Genomic DNA, 16,650 nt, shown 5'->3' with positions numbered 1-16,650 from the left:
TTTTTTTTAATAGGCCTTCACTATTTTGTGTGATATTCTGATGATCTTCAGCCATCAAATTATGTCAGGAGGGCGTGACATGTTAGAGCCATTAGTTTACACCCCTGATTCTTCATTGCAGTCTGAGTTACTCAGCTTTATTCTGGATCATGTCTTCATTGAACAGGATGATGATAACAACAGCGCAGGTAATTTTATTGGTATCTTTTTGTTAAGTGTCTTTGCATCCACCATAAATTTAAGTAAGAGTGATGTAAAGTGTTGCAATACTATTTGTTATTTGATTCTGAAAACATAAAACACAGGTGCATGTTCCAGCACATTTGTATTAATTTTTTGTAATATTGTAAAAACAAGGTGATATCTCAGGGCGTAGGCTTTGGAATCAGATCTTTGCTTCTCACTAGCCCCAAGCCTATTTATAGCTACCTTACGGAATTATATGAATTAATTAAGCAAAGTGACTTGTGCAGTGCCTGGGCATGAAATAGGTACTCAGTAAAATTTACTCCCTCTTCCCCTTAGTCATTGGTAATACCAGTTTTCAGGTAGTTTGAGCAGAATAAAGTGTTTCTTTAAGTGACATTTTTGTTGTATACTTTTATAACATAGGTTTTCATATTTTGGGGGGTATTAAACTGTAATTTCTCAATGTTAGAAGATGTTTGAAATTGTTCTACAAGTGTCTGGGGCAGTACAGAATGTTCACAGGAAAATAATCCCACCAGCCTTGCCTGGTGGTGTTACTCTTTCTACCCTAATTACATACACAGATGTCTTACTTGAATAAGAGGTCATGGAAAAAAGTGTTGGGTGGCTTCTTTCTGGGTTTGGTTTTAATATGAAGTTATACTTAAAGGACAATATAACATTGATATATGTGCATCTCAATATATATACTGACATATCATTGCAAATCAGATTCTAAATACATATAATTTTAGACATGGCTTATAGCTTATTTTCAATAAAGAACTTTGTTATTAAGTATTTAAAACTTAGAAGAGAATTGAGAAACCTAGAGTAGCAAAAACAGTTGTCAAAAGTCCATGTACTAAAATTTACATACTTAAAAAAAATTTTTTTTTTTAAAGATTTTATTTATTTGAGAGAGAGACAATGAGAGAGAGAGAACACATGAGAGGGGATAGGGTCAGAGGACGAAGCAGACTCCCTGCCGGGCAGGGAGCCCAATGCGGGACTCAATCCCGGGACTCCAGGATCATGACCTGAGGCGAAGGCAGTCGCTTAACCAACTGAGCCACCCAGGCGCCTCATACTTAAAATTTTTTATCTTTTACTTTGAGTTGATAGTTTAGTTACACTTTTATTTGACATTTATTGGTCAGGCAGTACACTAGATGCTATGGATATCAAAAAATGAGACAAGGGCTTTTCCTTTAAAAATTCAATTCAAGTGGAAAAGACAGATCTAAAAACAAGTAATTATAATGCAGTTTGATAAGTAGTAGAAGCATGTTCACATTGTTGTGGTCATGTTGAGGAAGTTTTAACTGGTCTGGGAGTCAAAACATCATTGAAATAAGCTAACATCTGAATTGGATCCTAAAAGACGAGTAGGAGTTTTTAAAACGTCTTTGGGAAAGCATAGTTGCATTCCAAAAATTGATACAAAATCAGTTTTGGTTTATAATCCTTTTGTTATAGTTGGAGGACTGCCTCTCTGCTTCATTTACACCATAGAACTAGAATCAGAATAAGCTTGCCAGTACTTCTGAATTTTCTAGGAGCTTCTTGAAATTACGCTCAGTCTTACCTTCTTGGGCCTCCCCCCCCCCCCCATTTAAAAATGAAATGTATTCCAGTTTTTTTGAAAAATGTAAAATATATTTGTCCATATCTACCACCAGCATTTGTCAAATTTTGTTGTTTGTTACCAATTTTGGGGGGGAGGTGGGGAATAAAGTATAGATACAAAAGAGCCCTTATTTGTATCCCTGTCCAATCCTATTATTTTTCCCTGGAGATAACTGCTATCCTGAATTTGGTGTTATCATGCCTTTGCATTTTAGTTTTATTGAACACGAGTTTATGTATCTGTTAACAATATATAGTTTATTTTCTGTTGCTAGGTTCCATATAAATGGTATTATGTTGAACATTTTATTTTGCCTCTTGCTTTTTTGCATTAACATTTTTGAAATTTGTCCGTGTTGACATATGGTTATAGTTTATTCATCTTGACTGCTGGATGTTATGTAATATGAATTAACCCTACTTTATCCTTTTATTTAAAAAACAGATTTTATTTATTTATTTGACAGAGAGCGAGAGAGCACAAGCAGGGAGTCTGATGCGGGGCTTGATCCCAGGAGCCTGGGATCATGACCTAAGCTGAAGGCAGACGCTTAACCAACTGAGCACCCAGGCACCCCACGTTATCCTTTTTTAAAAAGATTTTATTTACTCATTTTAGAGAGAGAGCAGGAGCAGAGAGGGGCAGAGGGGGAAGGTGAAAAAATCTGAAGATTTTGCGCTGAGTGTGAGCCCAATGCAGGGCTCAGTGGGGCTCGATCCCATGACCGTAAGACCATGACCTGAGCCGAACAAGAGTTGGATGCATAACCGATGACCCACCCAGCACCCCTACTTTATCCATTTTTATATTGGTGAACATTTAGGTTATTTTCAATTTTTTCCCTGTTATAAATAGTGTACAACAAATGTTCTTATACTTACCTGCTTGAGCACATGTGCAAATGCTTTTCTAGTACACACCTAAGAGTGGAATTGCCAGATTATATAGTCTTTGTGGATCCTAAATTTGACCACATGTAGCAAAAATATTCTCCAAAATGGTTGTATTATTTTATTCTCCCACCAGCAGCATGAGTTTCTATTGGTTTTCATTCTCATCTAACCCCTGGTGTTGTAGACCCATGGTTATTTATTTGATTTGTTAGCCCATGTACATGAGGTGAGAAGGAGAGAGTAAAAGAGAATGCTTCTAGAGGCATTGACAACACAGAATAATGCAATTGACATCTATGAAAGGTCCAGTATGTTAGATACTTCTCTAACATTCTTTAATCCCCACAAGAGAAAAGGTGGCTAGTTTTTGATGAGAAGTGAGGAAAAAAAAAAAAACCCAGGGTGCCTTGACTGGCTCAGTCAGAAGAGCATGCAACTCTCGATTTCAGGGTCGTGCGTTCAAGCCCCATGTTGGGTTGTAGAGATTACCCCCCCACACACACACACACCTTAAAAAGGCGAAAAAAAACCAAAATCAGAGCTCAAAAACTGGTTAATTAATATCTGGGTAATTTAGTCTGTAGGGGGAGAACATCTACACACATGTACTTCCTAAGAGTAGTACTGAACAGTGATTGGAAACAGTATTGTATAGAAATCCATTATAATCACGGAGACATTTAGAAAAAGTTTATATATTCAGTGTAATCTTCTGAAAGAGTAAACAATATATTTTAGGTTTCTAAGCAAATGGCTTTGGGATTCTGGAATATGCACTTGTGATAGTAAAACTTTTTTTGATGGTCTCTTAAATTCCTGTTCTCAAAATTTGGTTTTAACTTACTAGCAGTTATTGAAGATTATCAGAGATAGGGTAAAATAAATTGAAGATTATCAGAGATAGGGTAAAATAAACATTTGTTTTAAAGAACATTCTCATTTTACAAATTATTTTTTTGATATTGGGAACCTTATATTGAAGACCTGACAGGAAGTGCACCTACAGTTCACAAAAGGAGGAAATATAAATGGCTAATAAATGTATGAAAAACTTGAACTTCACTGCTAACCAAAGAAATGTAAATCAAACTAAGGTAGCTTTTAATAAGTAATTTTGTTTGTAAAGTTTGTTCAGAGGAAAATTCTTTACATAGTTTTTTGTGTAAAACGCTTCATCACGATTTTATTTGCAATATCAAATAATTAGAAATAATCTTTTGGCAGTACTTGGAGACTATAGTCCAGCTTTCTTGACTACGAAGTTGGAAATAAGTCTGTTTCCTTGATAACTCTGAATGTCAACATCTCACATAATGGATCAGAGCAGAAATATGTGAAGTTATCTTAAAAAGACAGAATAGTTCCTAGGTCAGACTTACTGAGTATATGTAATATATATAAAATAAGTATGTGTCAGTAGGAGTTGGGGGCCAGGTGGGATGGGGTCATCCTTGGAAGGGATAGGAGAATTTCTGAGGTTGGCTTCCCCCCCCCCCCCCCCCCCCCCCCCCCCCCTTAACCAAGGGACATTGAATATGCAGATCTCATTGGCAAGCGATCATAATAGGGAAGTGGATGAAAGCGTTAGGCAGGCTCAGCCTGATTTCACTAAAACATCAGTTCCTCTGACTCACTCAACTTGTTCCTGTTACATGTTCAATAAGCAGCCTTATGATTACTATTTTAATTTGCAAAAATTTTGTCTATTGGGATTAGTGGACTGGTCATTCACTGAGATATTAAGTGTGATTATAATTTGTATTTTATTTAAATGTGTTTACTGTATTTTTCACATTCTCCAAAATAAAGGTATTTTATAGTGAGAATTAAAAAATACATATGGCTGAAGTAAAATACAGATGGCTTAATGTTTGTAACTTTTTTCCCCCAGATGGTCAGCAGGAGGATGAAGCCAGTAAAATTGAAGCTCTGCACAAGAGGAGAAATTTACTTGCAGCATTTTGTAAGCTAATTGTATATACTGTGGTGGAAATGAATACTGCTGCAGATATCTTCAAGCAGTATATGAAGGTAAAGTTGTGGATAGCAACTTATTTTTATAATGCTTAAAAGAAAATGAATGTAACACTGGCTTTTATTTCTGATTGCCGTTGAATTTTTTAAATAGTAAATTACTTTTCTAGCATAAAATAAATTTCTTTTAAAATTTAACATTTTTCGTAATACTACTTCATACATCTAGTCTTCCATTAATGGACATTCTGGGTTTACTGAGTTCACTTCATTTAGAATATTGGAAACGTCTTGGGTTAGCTATCACTATTAGAATTTACCTTTGTGGTTAGTTTAAGACAACAGGATGGTGTTCCTCCTCTGCTTGATGTAGCATAAAACAGGTATTGTTCTAGGAGTCAGGAGACCTGGCTGCTATACTTTTGGCTTGGTTACTACGCAGCTCTTGACCTTGAATAATTCAATACCTTTTGTGTCCTGCCTTTCTTTCATTTGTTCCACTGTGATAACTAAGGTTCCTTTAGGCTTTGAAAATCTGATTTGATTCACAGTGGGTTATTCACAATTTTCATTAAGTACCTGTGAGATTCTCTAATATTTAAGTGGTAGTAGAAAGGATATTATTAATTATACTAATGAAATATAACTAAATATGGTAAGATAGATTTTGAGAAAGGATTAAAGAAAAACTAATTATAAACTTTTTTAAGCCTTTGCTGTCACCAAATAAAATATGTAATAAAGTTGTCAAAACCTAATTAATTCTCTTTGAAATATTTTTAGATTTTTTTTTTAAAAACTAAGGTTGTGAAATTGTTTTACAAGTTTTAAACTTTTTAGACTTAAGTATTATAAAGTTAGTTTTATTAGTCATAAGGGCATGGTTATCCTGTTATCTCAGAGTTGTTATGTATTCATTTTGAAACAAGGTCTTAAATTAGAAAAAGATTTCATATTCAATGAATGTGATAATATAAATGTCGACACACAATGAGTTTTCTTTTAAATGTTAATAGGCTGTTAGTTTCTATAAGCCAAATTAATAAAGTTGGAAACTGCAGGTGATCTACATGCCAGTAACAATGAATAAGCTTTAAAAGTAACTATAATTATATTCATTGTCTTAATAATTCACAAAGAGCGCAAGAACTTTGTTTATATCCTTTGTGTTATTTCTGAAAGTGTGCATAGCCTGATTATTGTTTTACTCCACACCTCCTTAAAACCGGTCTGGAGCTTAAGGTGATTGGATCTCAACTGTCTATTTTGGAATTTACTGGTGTTAGGGATTAATATGCTTAGAAATTATCTTAAAGTTTCATTAACATTCTTTTCTCTCTTTGAATGCATAATTTCAGCCAAATACAAATTTTGTGACATACTACTCACATGAAACTAGTCTTATTGTCCAGGACTTTTAAGAGATGAAGCTCTAATTTGTACAAATTTCTTTTCTAGTATTATAATGACTATGGAGATATCATCAAAGAAACAATGAGTAAAACAAGGCAGATAGACAAAATTCAGTGTGCAAAGACCCTTATTCTCAGTTTGCAGCAGGTAAGATATGAAGAGTATCAACTTTAGGCGAACATAATTAATACCTAATAGTTTTTAAGATAACAAGTAGAAAACCGGGCAAAGATGCAATAGACAGACAGTTCATAAAAGTAGAAATAAAGATTTTCAACCTCACTAGTAGACACTGCAAACGAGATCATTTTTTGCTTTCGGACTGGCAAGATTGGCAAAAAGCTATCTAATGTGTGGGGGCAATAGTACTGTCAGCAGTATGTATTGGTACAACCTTCCTGGTAGGCAGTTTGGCAATATATGTCAAAATTTATAATATGTATGCCATTATGGCAGCAATTCTACTTTTAAAATTTTATCCAAGGTGGTAATAGGACAAGTTTACAAAATGGGGTATACCATATTACACATGGCAACAGTGTTTATAATAGCAAGAAATTAGAAATAATCCAAATGTCCATGAAGAGGATATTAGATGAATATATTGTGTAGTGCATCTCTGCAGTGGTTATTGTGTAGCACTTAAAATTAGTGTAGATCTGTATTCACTAATATGTAAAGATCAAAATACATAGTTTGAGAATAAAATTTAAAAGATTAGGGGCACCTGGGTGGCTCAGTCATTAAGCGTCTGCCTTCGGCTTAGGTCATGATCCCAGGGTCCTGGGATTGAGCCCCGCATTGGGCTCCCTGTTCCACGGGAAGCCTGCTTCTCCCTCTCCCACTCCCCCTGCTTATGTTCCCTCTCTCGCTGTGTCTCTCTCTGTCAAATAAATAAATAAAATCTTTAAAAAAAAATTTTAAAGATTATAGTACAGCATCCCTATAAAATTGTACTTATCTGTATATCTATCTGGAAAAATAATCACCAAAATTTTAGCTGTGGTTAACTTGCTCTGGTAGGTATCAAGTGAATTTTACTTTTTTCTCATTTCCATATTTATTTTAATGAGCATTTTTCAATCTTATAATCAAACTGCAAAACTCATTTTCATTTTGACACTGTTAAGGTAGGTTTAATTGGATAAAAATCATATGTTTAGTATACTTTTGTCTCTGGAGACCGAATGCATGCAGAATATAACCTAACCTGTTTCAGTTTCATAAGTTTTCTTGCTTTTAAGAAATCTAGGTGTTGGGGCGCCTGGGTGGCTCAGATGTTTAAGCCTCTGCCTTCGGCTCAGGTCATGATCCCAGGGTCCTGGGATCGAGCCCCACGTCTGGCTCCTGGCTCGGCGGGGAGCCTGCTTCTCCCTCTCCCTCTGCCTCTCCCCCTGCTCATGCTCTCTCTCTCTCAATCTGTATCTCTGTGTCTCAAATGAATAAATAAAAATCTTCAATAAAATAAAATAAAAAGAAATCTAGGTGTTAAATTTCTTAGTCCCATTTGCATATTTGGATAGTCTTTATTAAAGTTAATAGAATTTAAAAGGTTTTGAAAGGTAACATTTAAGTAACTTTTCCTATAAAATAATAGCTGCTCGCTGTAGAGACTTTAGAAAATATATGAACTAGAAAAAATATAACTTATCTTTGTTTTTCACTTAACAAATAAGTTTTTAGTTTTTAATAGCCTTCTTAGTCTTTTTATGCCTATATGAAATCTTAAGTTTTATAAAAACTAAACCATATTGGGCATTCTATTTTCCAAGCCTGAATTTTTCATGTTAATAAAACCGTAACGCTTTCATGCCATTAAATACTTTCCTGAGCATATTTATTTATTTATTTATTTAAAGATTTTATTTGACAGAGACCCAGTGAGAGAGGGAACACAAGTAGGGGAGTGGGAGAAGCAGGCTTCCCACTGAGCAGGGAGCCCGATGCGGGGCTCTATCCCAGGGCCCTGGGATCATGACCTGAGCCAAAGGCAGACGCTTAAGGACTGAGCCACCCAGGCGCCCCTCCTGAGCATTTTTAATAACTGTATAGTATTGTGTTTTATACAGGGACCATAATTTAACCAAGATCTCTTCGTGTTTTGTTTTTTTTTTTTAAGATTTTATTTTTTTGACAGACAGCTAGAGAGGGAACACAAGCAGGGGTGGTGAGAGAGAGGGAGAAGCAGGCCTCTCGCTGAGCAGGGAGCCCGATGCAGGGCTTGATCCCAGGACCCTGGGATCATGACCTGAGCCGAAGGCAGATGCTTAACGACTGAGCCACCCAGGAGCCCCAAGATCTCTTCTTGCTTAATGTTGAGGTCTTTTACAATCCTTGCCATTACAAACCACTAAGACATTTTTGTACCAATGTATCATGCACAAATATTATTCCTTTGAATAAAGGCCAATAATTAGAATTGCTTAGTCAAAGGACATCAAAATTTTACAGCTTTCAATACAGATTCCTCTATAGAAAGGTTATCTCAGTTTATGTTTCTAGCAGGTCAGAGTGCTCATTGCATAATATTCTTATCAGTAGTAGCCATTATCTGTTAAAAACTTCGGCCATTCGGTAGTTGAAAAATTGTATTTTGTTGTGCTTACTTATGATGGAAGTTTTTGATGTGAAGATGCATCATGTAAATGTAAAGTAACAGCATAGTTGCCTAATAATTGAGTGGGTTTCCTTTTTCTTTATATTTTTATATGCTGTTTTAATATCCAGTTAACACCAGCAGAATAGAATTATGCCATAACTTAAGAGTTTCTAATGTCCGTAACTACCTCTGGTCTAATGTCCGTAACTACCTATGTGAAGTACTATATTTTTATTTGTATCATGTTTTTAAAAATCCATGTTTTAGCATAAAATGCAGTGCCTCATTTATGAGCATCTAGTATATTTTAAATAGAGAATATGGGATCTTAAAAGATGTTAGTAATCTATAATTATAACAAAACTTTAACGTGCTTTTTCTTTCCAAACAGCTTTTTAATGAAATGATACAAGAAAACGGCTATAATTTTGATAGATCATCCTCAACATTTAGTGGCATAAAAGAGCTTGCTCGACGTTTTGCATTAACTTTTGGACTCGATCAATTGAAAACAAGAGAGGCCATTGCTATGCTACACAAGTAATCTCCAAATATTTTATTCAGCTCTCCTTTTTTTAATCATGAAATTTTTTGTATTTACCTCTTTTGTTTAGAATAACCAAACTCTTTATTATTTTTTTTCAAATCTGTGACATATCTCCTTTCTTGAGAACCAGTAATAATGCTATCTCCATTAACACATGTGTTGGGACTAAAACTTCTCTTATAGAAAGTCTTTGCTTTAATTAAAACAATACAAAATCTTTATAAATTATGTGAAGAAAAGCAACACATATTCATCAGGTATTATAAAATCTCTTTTAACAGCTTTTATTATAATCTCACTGCTAGGTAGAGAAATTTTTGAGATTTGATTGAATTTTTCTGATTCTGTTTTCTATTTTGTAGTGACCTTTTCCCTTGTTTTGAGCCACAGCCTTCTTTCTGTCTGCATATATTCTTTGGCTTATCAAAATTGGCAATGATCTGATTTTATTTTGGGCATGTAATTTAGTGCTCAATCATATTTTCAAATATGATTGTATTTTAGAGTTTTAACATCACCAACACGTGGATAGTAATACCCTTTATTTCTTAATTCTGGATGAAGAGCCTAGCCTCTGGGAAAATGAGGAGGCTTGGACTCTGTTTTATGAAAGTTCTCTGTTTGATTTGTGTCTCTTTTACTCCTTACTTAGTTATAAAAATGTTAAATGTCTCCCTACAGATATTTTTCTGCTCTTTAAGTTAGTCCCATACCTTCTCCAACTTTAACTCACTCTCTCCTTTCACTTTGCTCTAAAGGTCTCATATTCCTTTTTATGCCTCTTAATAATACATTGGATGATAATAGTAGGTAATATTTAAGGACCACACATATAGTGATTAGTGATTATTTTGAGAAGGTAATATATTATTTTTTTCATGTACTAGCCTGCCTTCTTTACTCCCCAGTTTCATCTGGATTGTTTTTTACACAGTTACATTTTTGATATAGTATAAGAATATAATGTTGGATTGTTGTCTTGATTAGAGGTATTTATTATTAAGTAAATGTAGTTAAAATAGACCCTGAGTGAAGTTTAATTTTTAAATTTACTCTTAAATGGGTCACTACAAATAGTTTTTAATAATTATTTTTAAGTTCTGTAGTTATATTAGGTCTCCTTTATGTCTTGAAAGATATAGAAAATGTGTTGATCATTACATGAGAGAATTTGGGCTATTTTCTATGGAGGAGAGAACCAAGGAAGGAATGTAGGTACACCAAACCACATTCAAAGTAAAGGCTAGCTGTGTGTATGTGTGTACCTGTGTGTGTTTTGTTTTGTTTTAAAGTAACAGTGACATAAAATGTAGATATAATTACTCATTCTCACACTATAGCCTCCTTTATTCTCTTTATTCCTCAGATTAAGTGCATGGCAGAGGAAACATCTTAGTGGAACAAAACTATAGAGAGAAATTTCCTTTCTAAGTTATCAAACTTGTAGTCCCTTAAATGTTTGTCTCTTGTTATTGTTGCAGAGATGGCATAGAATTTGCTTTTAAAGAGCCTAACCCACAAGGAGAGAGCCATCCACCTTTAAATTTGGCATTTCTTGATATTCTGAGTGAATTTTCTTCTAAACTACTCCGACAAGACAAAAGAACGGTGTATGTATTTGCTAAAAATATTCTATTTAATTTTGTTTTGAAATTCTTAAAGGTGAATTGTTACACTTGATTTTTCTCCTTTTTGCACACACAGATTAGAATTTAGGTTTACATTAATGCACAAAAACCTTTTATACTTCAGAAAATTTATAATTTAGGGATTATAACTATGTCTTATGCATAATACTCCATTTTAATTCTGTGTGTTCCCCTCCCAATGTAGTTGTGGCTTTAGAGGTGTAACTTGAATGCTTTATGTATCCTCATCTGCAGTCTTCACTTAGTCTAACAAAGGAGGGAACATTTAACAGACAATAATATTGGTAATTTATCCAGGAGCATCTTAGTCTATGTGCTGAGCTGTGACTACACTGGAAAGTAGGTTTCCTTTTTATCTTTTTTTGCTTTAACTATTAGTCCTATCCTAACAGACCAGTTTAGAATACTTTTCTAGTGTAGTCTCCTAAAATGGTGACTTATTGCTAAGAGAGCCCAACTAATGGAATTAAATTCTCAAAATTCACCGCCCTCTTTGAGGTATAAAAGGGCAGAAGAATATGAATAACTCATATGTACTTCTTCTGAAAGTCTACCAGTATTTTGCATTTAAAGACCGTATACATTTTACGTGAAATTCTAAAGCAGACAAAACTAATCCCTGGTGATAGAAATCACAATAGTGGATACTTTAGGGTTGTGGATATGAATGGGAAAAGGAACTTAAGGTACTTTGTAGGAATGTTCTTTATCTTGATAGATGTGTGGGTTACATGACTGCATTTATTTGCAAAATGATCCAGCTGTACTCTTAACGTTCTGTGCATTTTATGCATTATATATAAATTTATCCCAATTAAGAATTACATTAACACTATTAATCAGAGAAATACAAATTAAAATAATGAAAAACCATTTATCGCCTAGCAGATTAGCAAAAATTAAGAAGTCTTGATAGTCTGAAGTATTGCCAAAGATGTGGAGCAAGAAACTTTTATCCATGTTGGTGACTGCAAATTGGTATAAGACCACTTTGTGGAGCTATTTGGCAATGTCTAGTAAAGTTTAAGATTCTCCCTATCTCATGATCCAGTAATTCTATTCATAGGTAGATACCCTAGAGAAACTCTTACATGTGCGTACATGGAGAACCATAAAAGAATTTAACCATTGCATTGTTTGGAAAGAGGAAAGCTCAAAACAACATCTATCAATTAGAAAATGAGATCAATAGATTTTTATACAGTGGAATATCATAAGCAATCAAAATGTTTAGATTTTTTTTAAAGTAAATATAATTCTTTAATTTTATTAAACACCCAGTCATTCTTCAAATTTCTCGTAGTCTCATGTCATAAATGACTTTCATTTCTACAGCTTGTTTGATTGAATTGGGATTGAAATAAGATTCACACACCCAAATTGATTATTCTGTTTTTAAAATCTTCAAAAATTTTGTCCAGCTTTATTGTGGTATAATTGACAAATACAATTGTAATATATTTAAAGTGTACAACATGATTTCATGTATGTATATATTGTGAGAGGATCCCCCTGGTCAAGTTAATTAACACATTCAAAACTTCAGATATTACCCTGGGTTTTTTTTTTTGTTTTGTTTTTGTTTTTTTGAGAACACTTACGTTCTCTCTTAGCAAATTTCAGTTATACTGTCTTATAATAATACAGCATCATCCATCAATTATAATCCTGTTATATCCTCAAATCTCATTCATCTTTAAAAGTTTTTCCCTAAGTTTACTGAATATAGTTGACATATAACATTGTGTAATTTTAAGGTGTACAACATGTTGATTTGATATACTTCTGTATTGGAAAATGATTAACACCATAACATTAGCTGATGCCACTCTTCCAAAAATGGTTAGATTTTTAAAACAATGTTCAGTAAAAAAAGCAAAGTATAAAACTGTTCTATAATGTTTACAGACAAATATATATTAAAAGTATATTATGATTTCAGTCATGTGGAATTTAAGAAACAAAACAAACAAATAATAGGGGGAAACAGAGAAAGGCAAACCAAAAAAACAGACTCTTAACTATAGAGAACAAACTAATGGTTATTTGAGGGGGAGATGGGTGAGGGGATGGGTTAAATAGGTGATGGGTCTTAAGGAGGGCACTAGTTGTGATGAGTACTGGGTGTTGTATGGAAGCGTTGAATCCCTAAATTCTAAACCTGAAACTAATGTTACACTGTTAAGTAACTGGAATTTAAATCAAAACTTGAGGAAAAAATATATTAAAAATATAAAAGTATGTGTCGGGATGTAAGTTTAGGTTAGTAGTAGCCTTTGTGGCAGGGAAGAGGACAAAGGGAAATAGCATCAGGGAGGGCTCCTTATCTGGAATGTTCAGTTAAGCTATGTGGTTGGTACATATTTGTAAATCTTTCTACCAGTGAGTACAATTTGGCTCAAGCTCCATATCTTGTCGCAGATTGGTAACAGTTTTTAGACTGACAGCCAGTTCATAGTCCACACTTTGAGGAGTACTGTACTATTGTGTATGGCTGAAATAAAATTAAGAAATACTGAGCTAACACCAAGCGGTATCTTTATAGCTAATTCCTCCTATCCTTTCTCTTTAATGGTGTTCAAAACTGTTGATTCTGAATTGATTAGAATTAGTCATTATTATGACAGCAGATTATTTGGGTTGTACTTTTTACAGTTAGTTGACAAAAATTGTGTTCATGTATTTGAAGCATAATTTAGACAATAAAGCACTGAATTCTTAGTGTCAAAAACCTGGGATTTGAATCATGGTTATATTACTTTCTCATTCTTACCTTTTGCTTCCTCATCTGTCAAACAAGGAGAATATCTCCCTTAGAGGATTATAAGAATAAAGTTGAAGATCCCAAGAGAAAAATGCCTAACACATAAGTAGTCTCACAAATGTTAGTTGAATTTTGATTGCTATATTACATATAAGCGATAGAATCCTTGTGATACTTGCATCCAAGGGTAAATGTATGACTTCCATCAGGCTGAAACTTTTTTGCAGATAGAGGCCATATCTTACTCATTTTTGTACCAATCCCCAGTGCCAGGGACATAGTGACATAATGGATGCTCGACAAATACTAAGCTGAAATGATCTGGATTGTTTCATTTAATGAAGAATCTTGATAGATACAAAATTGCTTGTCAGTGATGAAGCTGAGATTGAATTGTGAAGTAATGTGCCCATGCTTATACAGCTAGGGGTTGGTGGAACTGGTACTAGAACCCAAATTGCATGATTTTAAATCAGTCCTCTTTGCAGAAATAATGACTTGGGTTTGTTCTTCTAGCAGAAGACCTGTAAAGTTAGGATAGAACAGAGACATATTAGGAAAGAAAACACTAATATCCTTTAGTTGTTACTATATGCTTTTTGTTTAATTCTAATAAAATCATTGAATGTTCCATATGGTATGTGAGCATTAAGATTATTAGGAGGAATAAATAAAAAGGAGGAAAAAAAGCTATGGTAGTTTTATGTATCAGAGCTAATGGTTTCTACTTCTTTTTAAGGTATGTTTACTTGGAAAAGTTCATGACCTTTCAGATGTCACTCCGAAGAGAAGATGTGTGGCTTCCTCTGATGTCTTACCGAAATTCTTTGCTAGCTGGTGGTGATGATGATACCATGTCAGTCATTAGTGGAATCAGCAGTCGGGGGTCAACTGTGCGGAGTAAAAAATCAAAACCATCTACAGGAAAACGGAAAGTAGTTGAAGGCATGCAACTTGCACTCAGTAAGAACATAGTTCATTCTCTTTATATTTACCCCTTATGTTTACCAACTGAATTGTCATTAGGCTCACCTTAGTTTTAAATTTGAGATAAGTGTTGTTAAATAATATCTTGCACAATGTGTCCAGTGATGTGTTGTAAGTTTAGTGTTTTAAGCATTTTATATACATAAACTCAGTTCTCCTTAATTCTTCAGGTATGTCCTCATTTTTCAGATGAGACAACCAGCACAGAGAGGTTAAGTAACTTACATAAGGTCACGCAGCTGTTCAGTGGCTAGGTAGTCTCACTCTGGAACCTCTGCTTTTTAATCACTATGCTATACTGTATATGTATAGGGATATGGACTCAGCATTATAGAGCTAATTGTTACTTAAGAGATCAGATTATCTAGTTTAAGTGTGGAGCAATGGATTCAGGAGTTTCTTACTTTTGAATTTCTGTGAAGAGGTCATTTATCATGAAGAACTTGATAGAGATAAAGATTTCTGCGTGTAATCCTACAAGTAGGAATGCAATATGACGTTTGAATCTCTTGAACTCCTAGCACTGTAGGGTTGGTTCGTAATGGGCCTGGGGACTTTTTCACTCTCCTTTGGAACCAAACAAATTAGCATAGTTGCCAAAATTTGTTCCAGTTACTGCTGAATAACAGACTACCCCAAAACGTAGGACATCTCAGGGACATGATGTCTGATGTTTCAGCTAGGAAGACTCAAAGGCTGGTGATGAATCATATGGAGGCACCTTTACTTATGTGGTGCTAGCTATCACCTTGGGCTTTAGCTGGATTGTCTGCCAGAACACCTACATGTGACCTCTCCATGTGGCTTTTGGCTTTCTCACAGCATGTGACTGGGCTCCAAGAGCAAGTATCTGAAGAGACAGGGAGTAGAAGCTGCCAGGTTTTTAAGGCCAGAAACTGGCACAGCATAATTTCCACCATATTCTCTTGACCAAGCAATCAGGGCCCAAGCTTGGGACATAATCCTCCACCTCTTTTTTTTTTTTTAAAGATTTTATTTATTTATTTGACAGAGAGAGACACAGCGAGAGAGGGAACACAAGCAGGGGGAGTGGGAGAGGCAGAAGCAGGCCTCCCGCTGAGCAGGGAGCCCAATGCTGGGCTTGATCCCAGGACCCTGGCAGACGCTTAACGACTGAGCCACCCAGGCGCCCCAGTCCTCCACCTCTTAATGTGAGGAGTGTCAAAGATTTGGGGGCCATATTTTCTAATTGCCACATAATTCTTCAGCCATCATCAGGTATATAGTGTTCAATACTTGATAGTCCCGTGGATTAATGGTTCTATATTTTGTCCAGTGATATAAACGGATAAACATAACTGGTACAACCTTAAATTTAAGTCGAAAAGTTACCTGATTAAGAGATGATGTTTCCTGCACATCACTGTTACGTTTTTCTCATCTGAACAAATAGTTAATTGTTACAGATTTATGCTGGGCCATCAAATTTCTCTTTTTCTTTAGACTACATGGAGAACAAATGAATTGGTATTGATACAACATCTTGAAGATAGATTATCAAACCAGATAGTTTAGCTTTTACAGAAAGAGTCCATACTTTCTGTTTAGGTTTTTGAAGAAAGCCATAGAAATTGGGGTGTTAGTAAGTTAGAAGAAGGAGGGATGACTGCTGATAGATTGGCCAGATCAGGGCAATTTTGAAGGCAGAATTGGAGCCTAAACACAGTAGAACTTAAGGGCTGATGTAATTATATTGCAGATTGTGAAATTTATGTCTAATCTCTGTTACTAGGGCATTAGCTACTAGTACATTCTCCTTTCCACTCTTTTCTTAAAAACACATCTGTGTGCACATGTGTAATCTTCTAATAAAAGTTTTCCTTTAAACTCATATTCAGTCAGTCATCGAGTGCTATCAATTTCACCTCCCAAATGAGTGGATTCAAAAAAATTACTATGAATTCAGTAACACTTGCATGTGAATTTGTCTTTTATTAATCATGGCAGCATCTACAGATTTGAAAACAAATAGCTTTTGCAGGTA

General features: G+C 34.7%; 1 protein-coding gene across 2 annotated transcripts in view; it reads left to right on the top strand.

The window, feature by feature from the left end:
• The window catches only part of STAG2 (stromal antigen 2), a 134,655-nt gene that overhangs the window by 105,435 nt on the left and 12,570 nt on the right, over window positions 1–16,650 (top strand). For both annotated transcript variants that reach the window (XM_021686638.1, XM_021686632.2), the window contains exons 24-29: window positions 14–188; window positions 4,604–4,743; window positions 6,145–6,246; window positions 9,090–9,238; window positions 10,727–10,855; window positions 14,398–14,621. In XM_021686638.1, coding sequence (XP_021542313.1) covers window positions 14–188; window positions 4,604–4,743; window positions 6,145–6,246; window positions 9,090–9,238; window positions 10,727–10,855; window positions 14,398–14,621 — 919 coding nt within the window. The remainder of the gene's footprint in view (window positions 1–13; window positions 189–4,603; window positions 4,744–6,144; window positions 6,247–9,089; window positions 9,239–10,726; window positions 10,856–14,397; window positions 14,622–16,650) is intronic.

This window comes from Neomonachus schauinslandi, chromosome X (assembly GCF_002201575.2).
Source record: "Neomonachus schauinslandi chromosome X, ASM220157v2, whole genome shotgun sequence".
Lineage (NCBI taxonomy): Eukaryota > Metazoa > Chordata > Mammalia > Carnivora > Phocidae > Neomonachus > Neomonachus schauinslandi.
The sequence above is the reverse complement of the archived record's forward strand: the minus strand, read 5'-3'. Positions and strand labels throughout refer to the sequence as shown.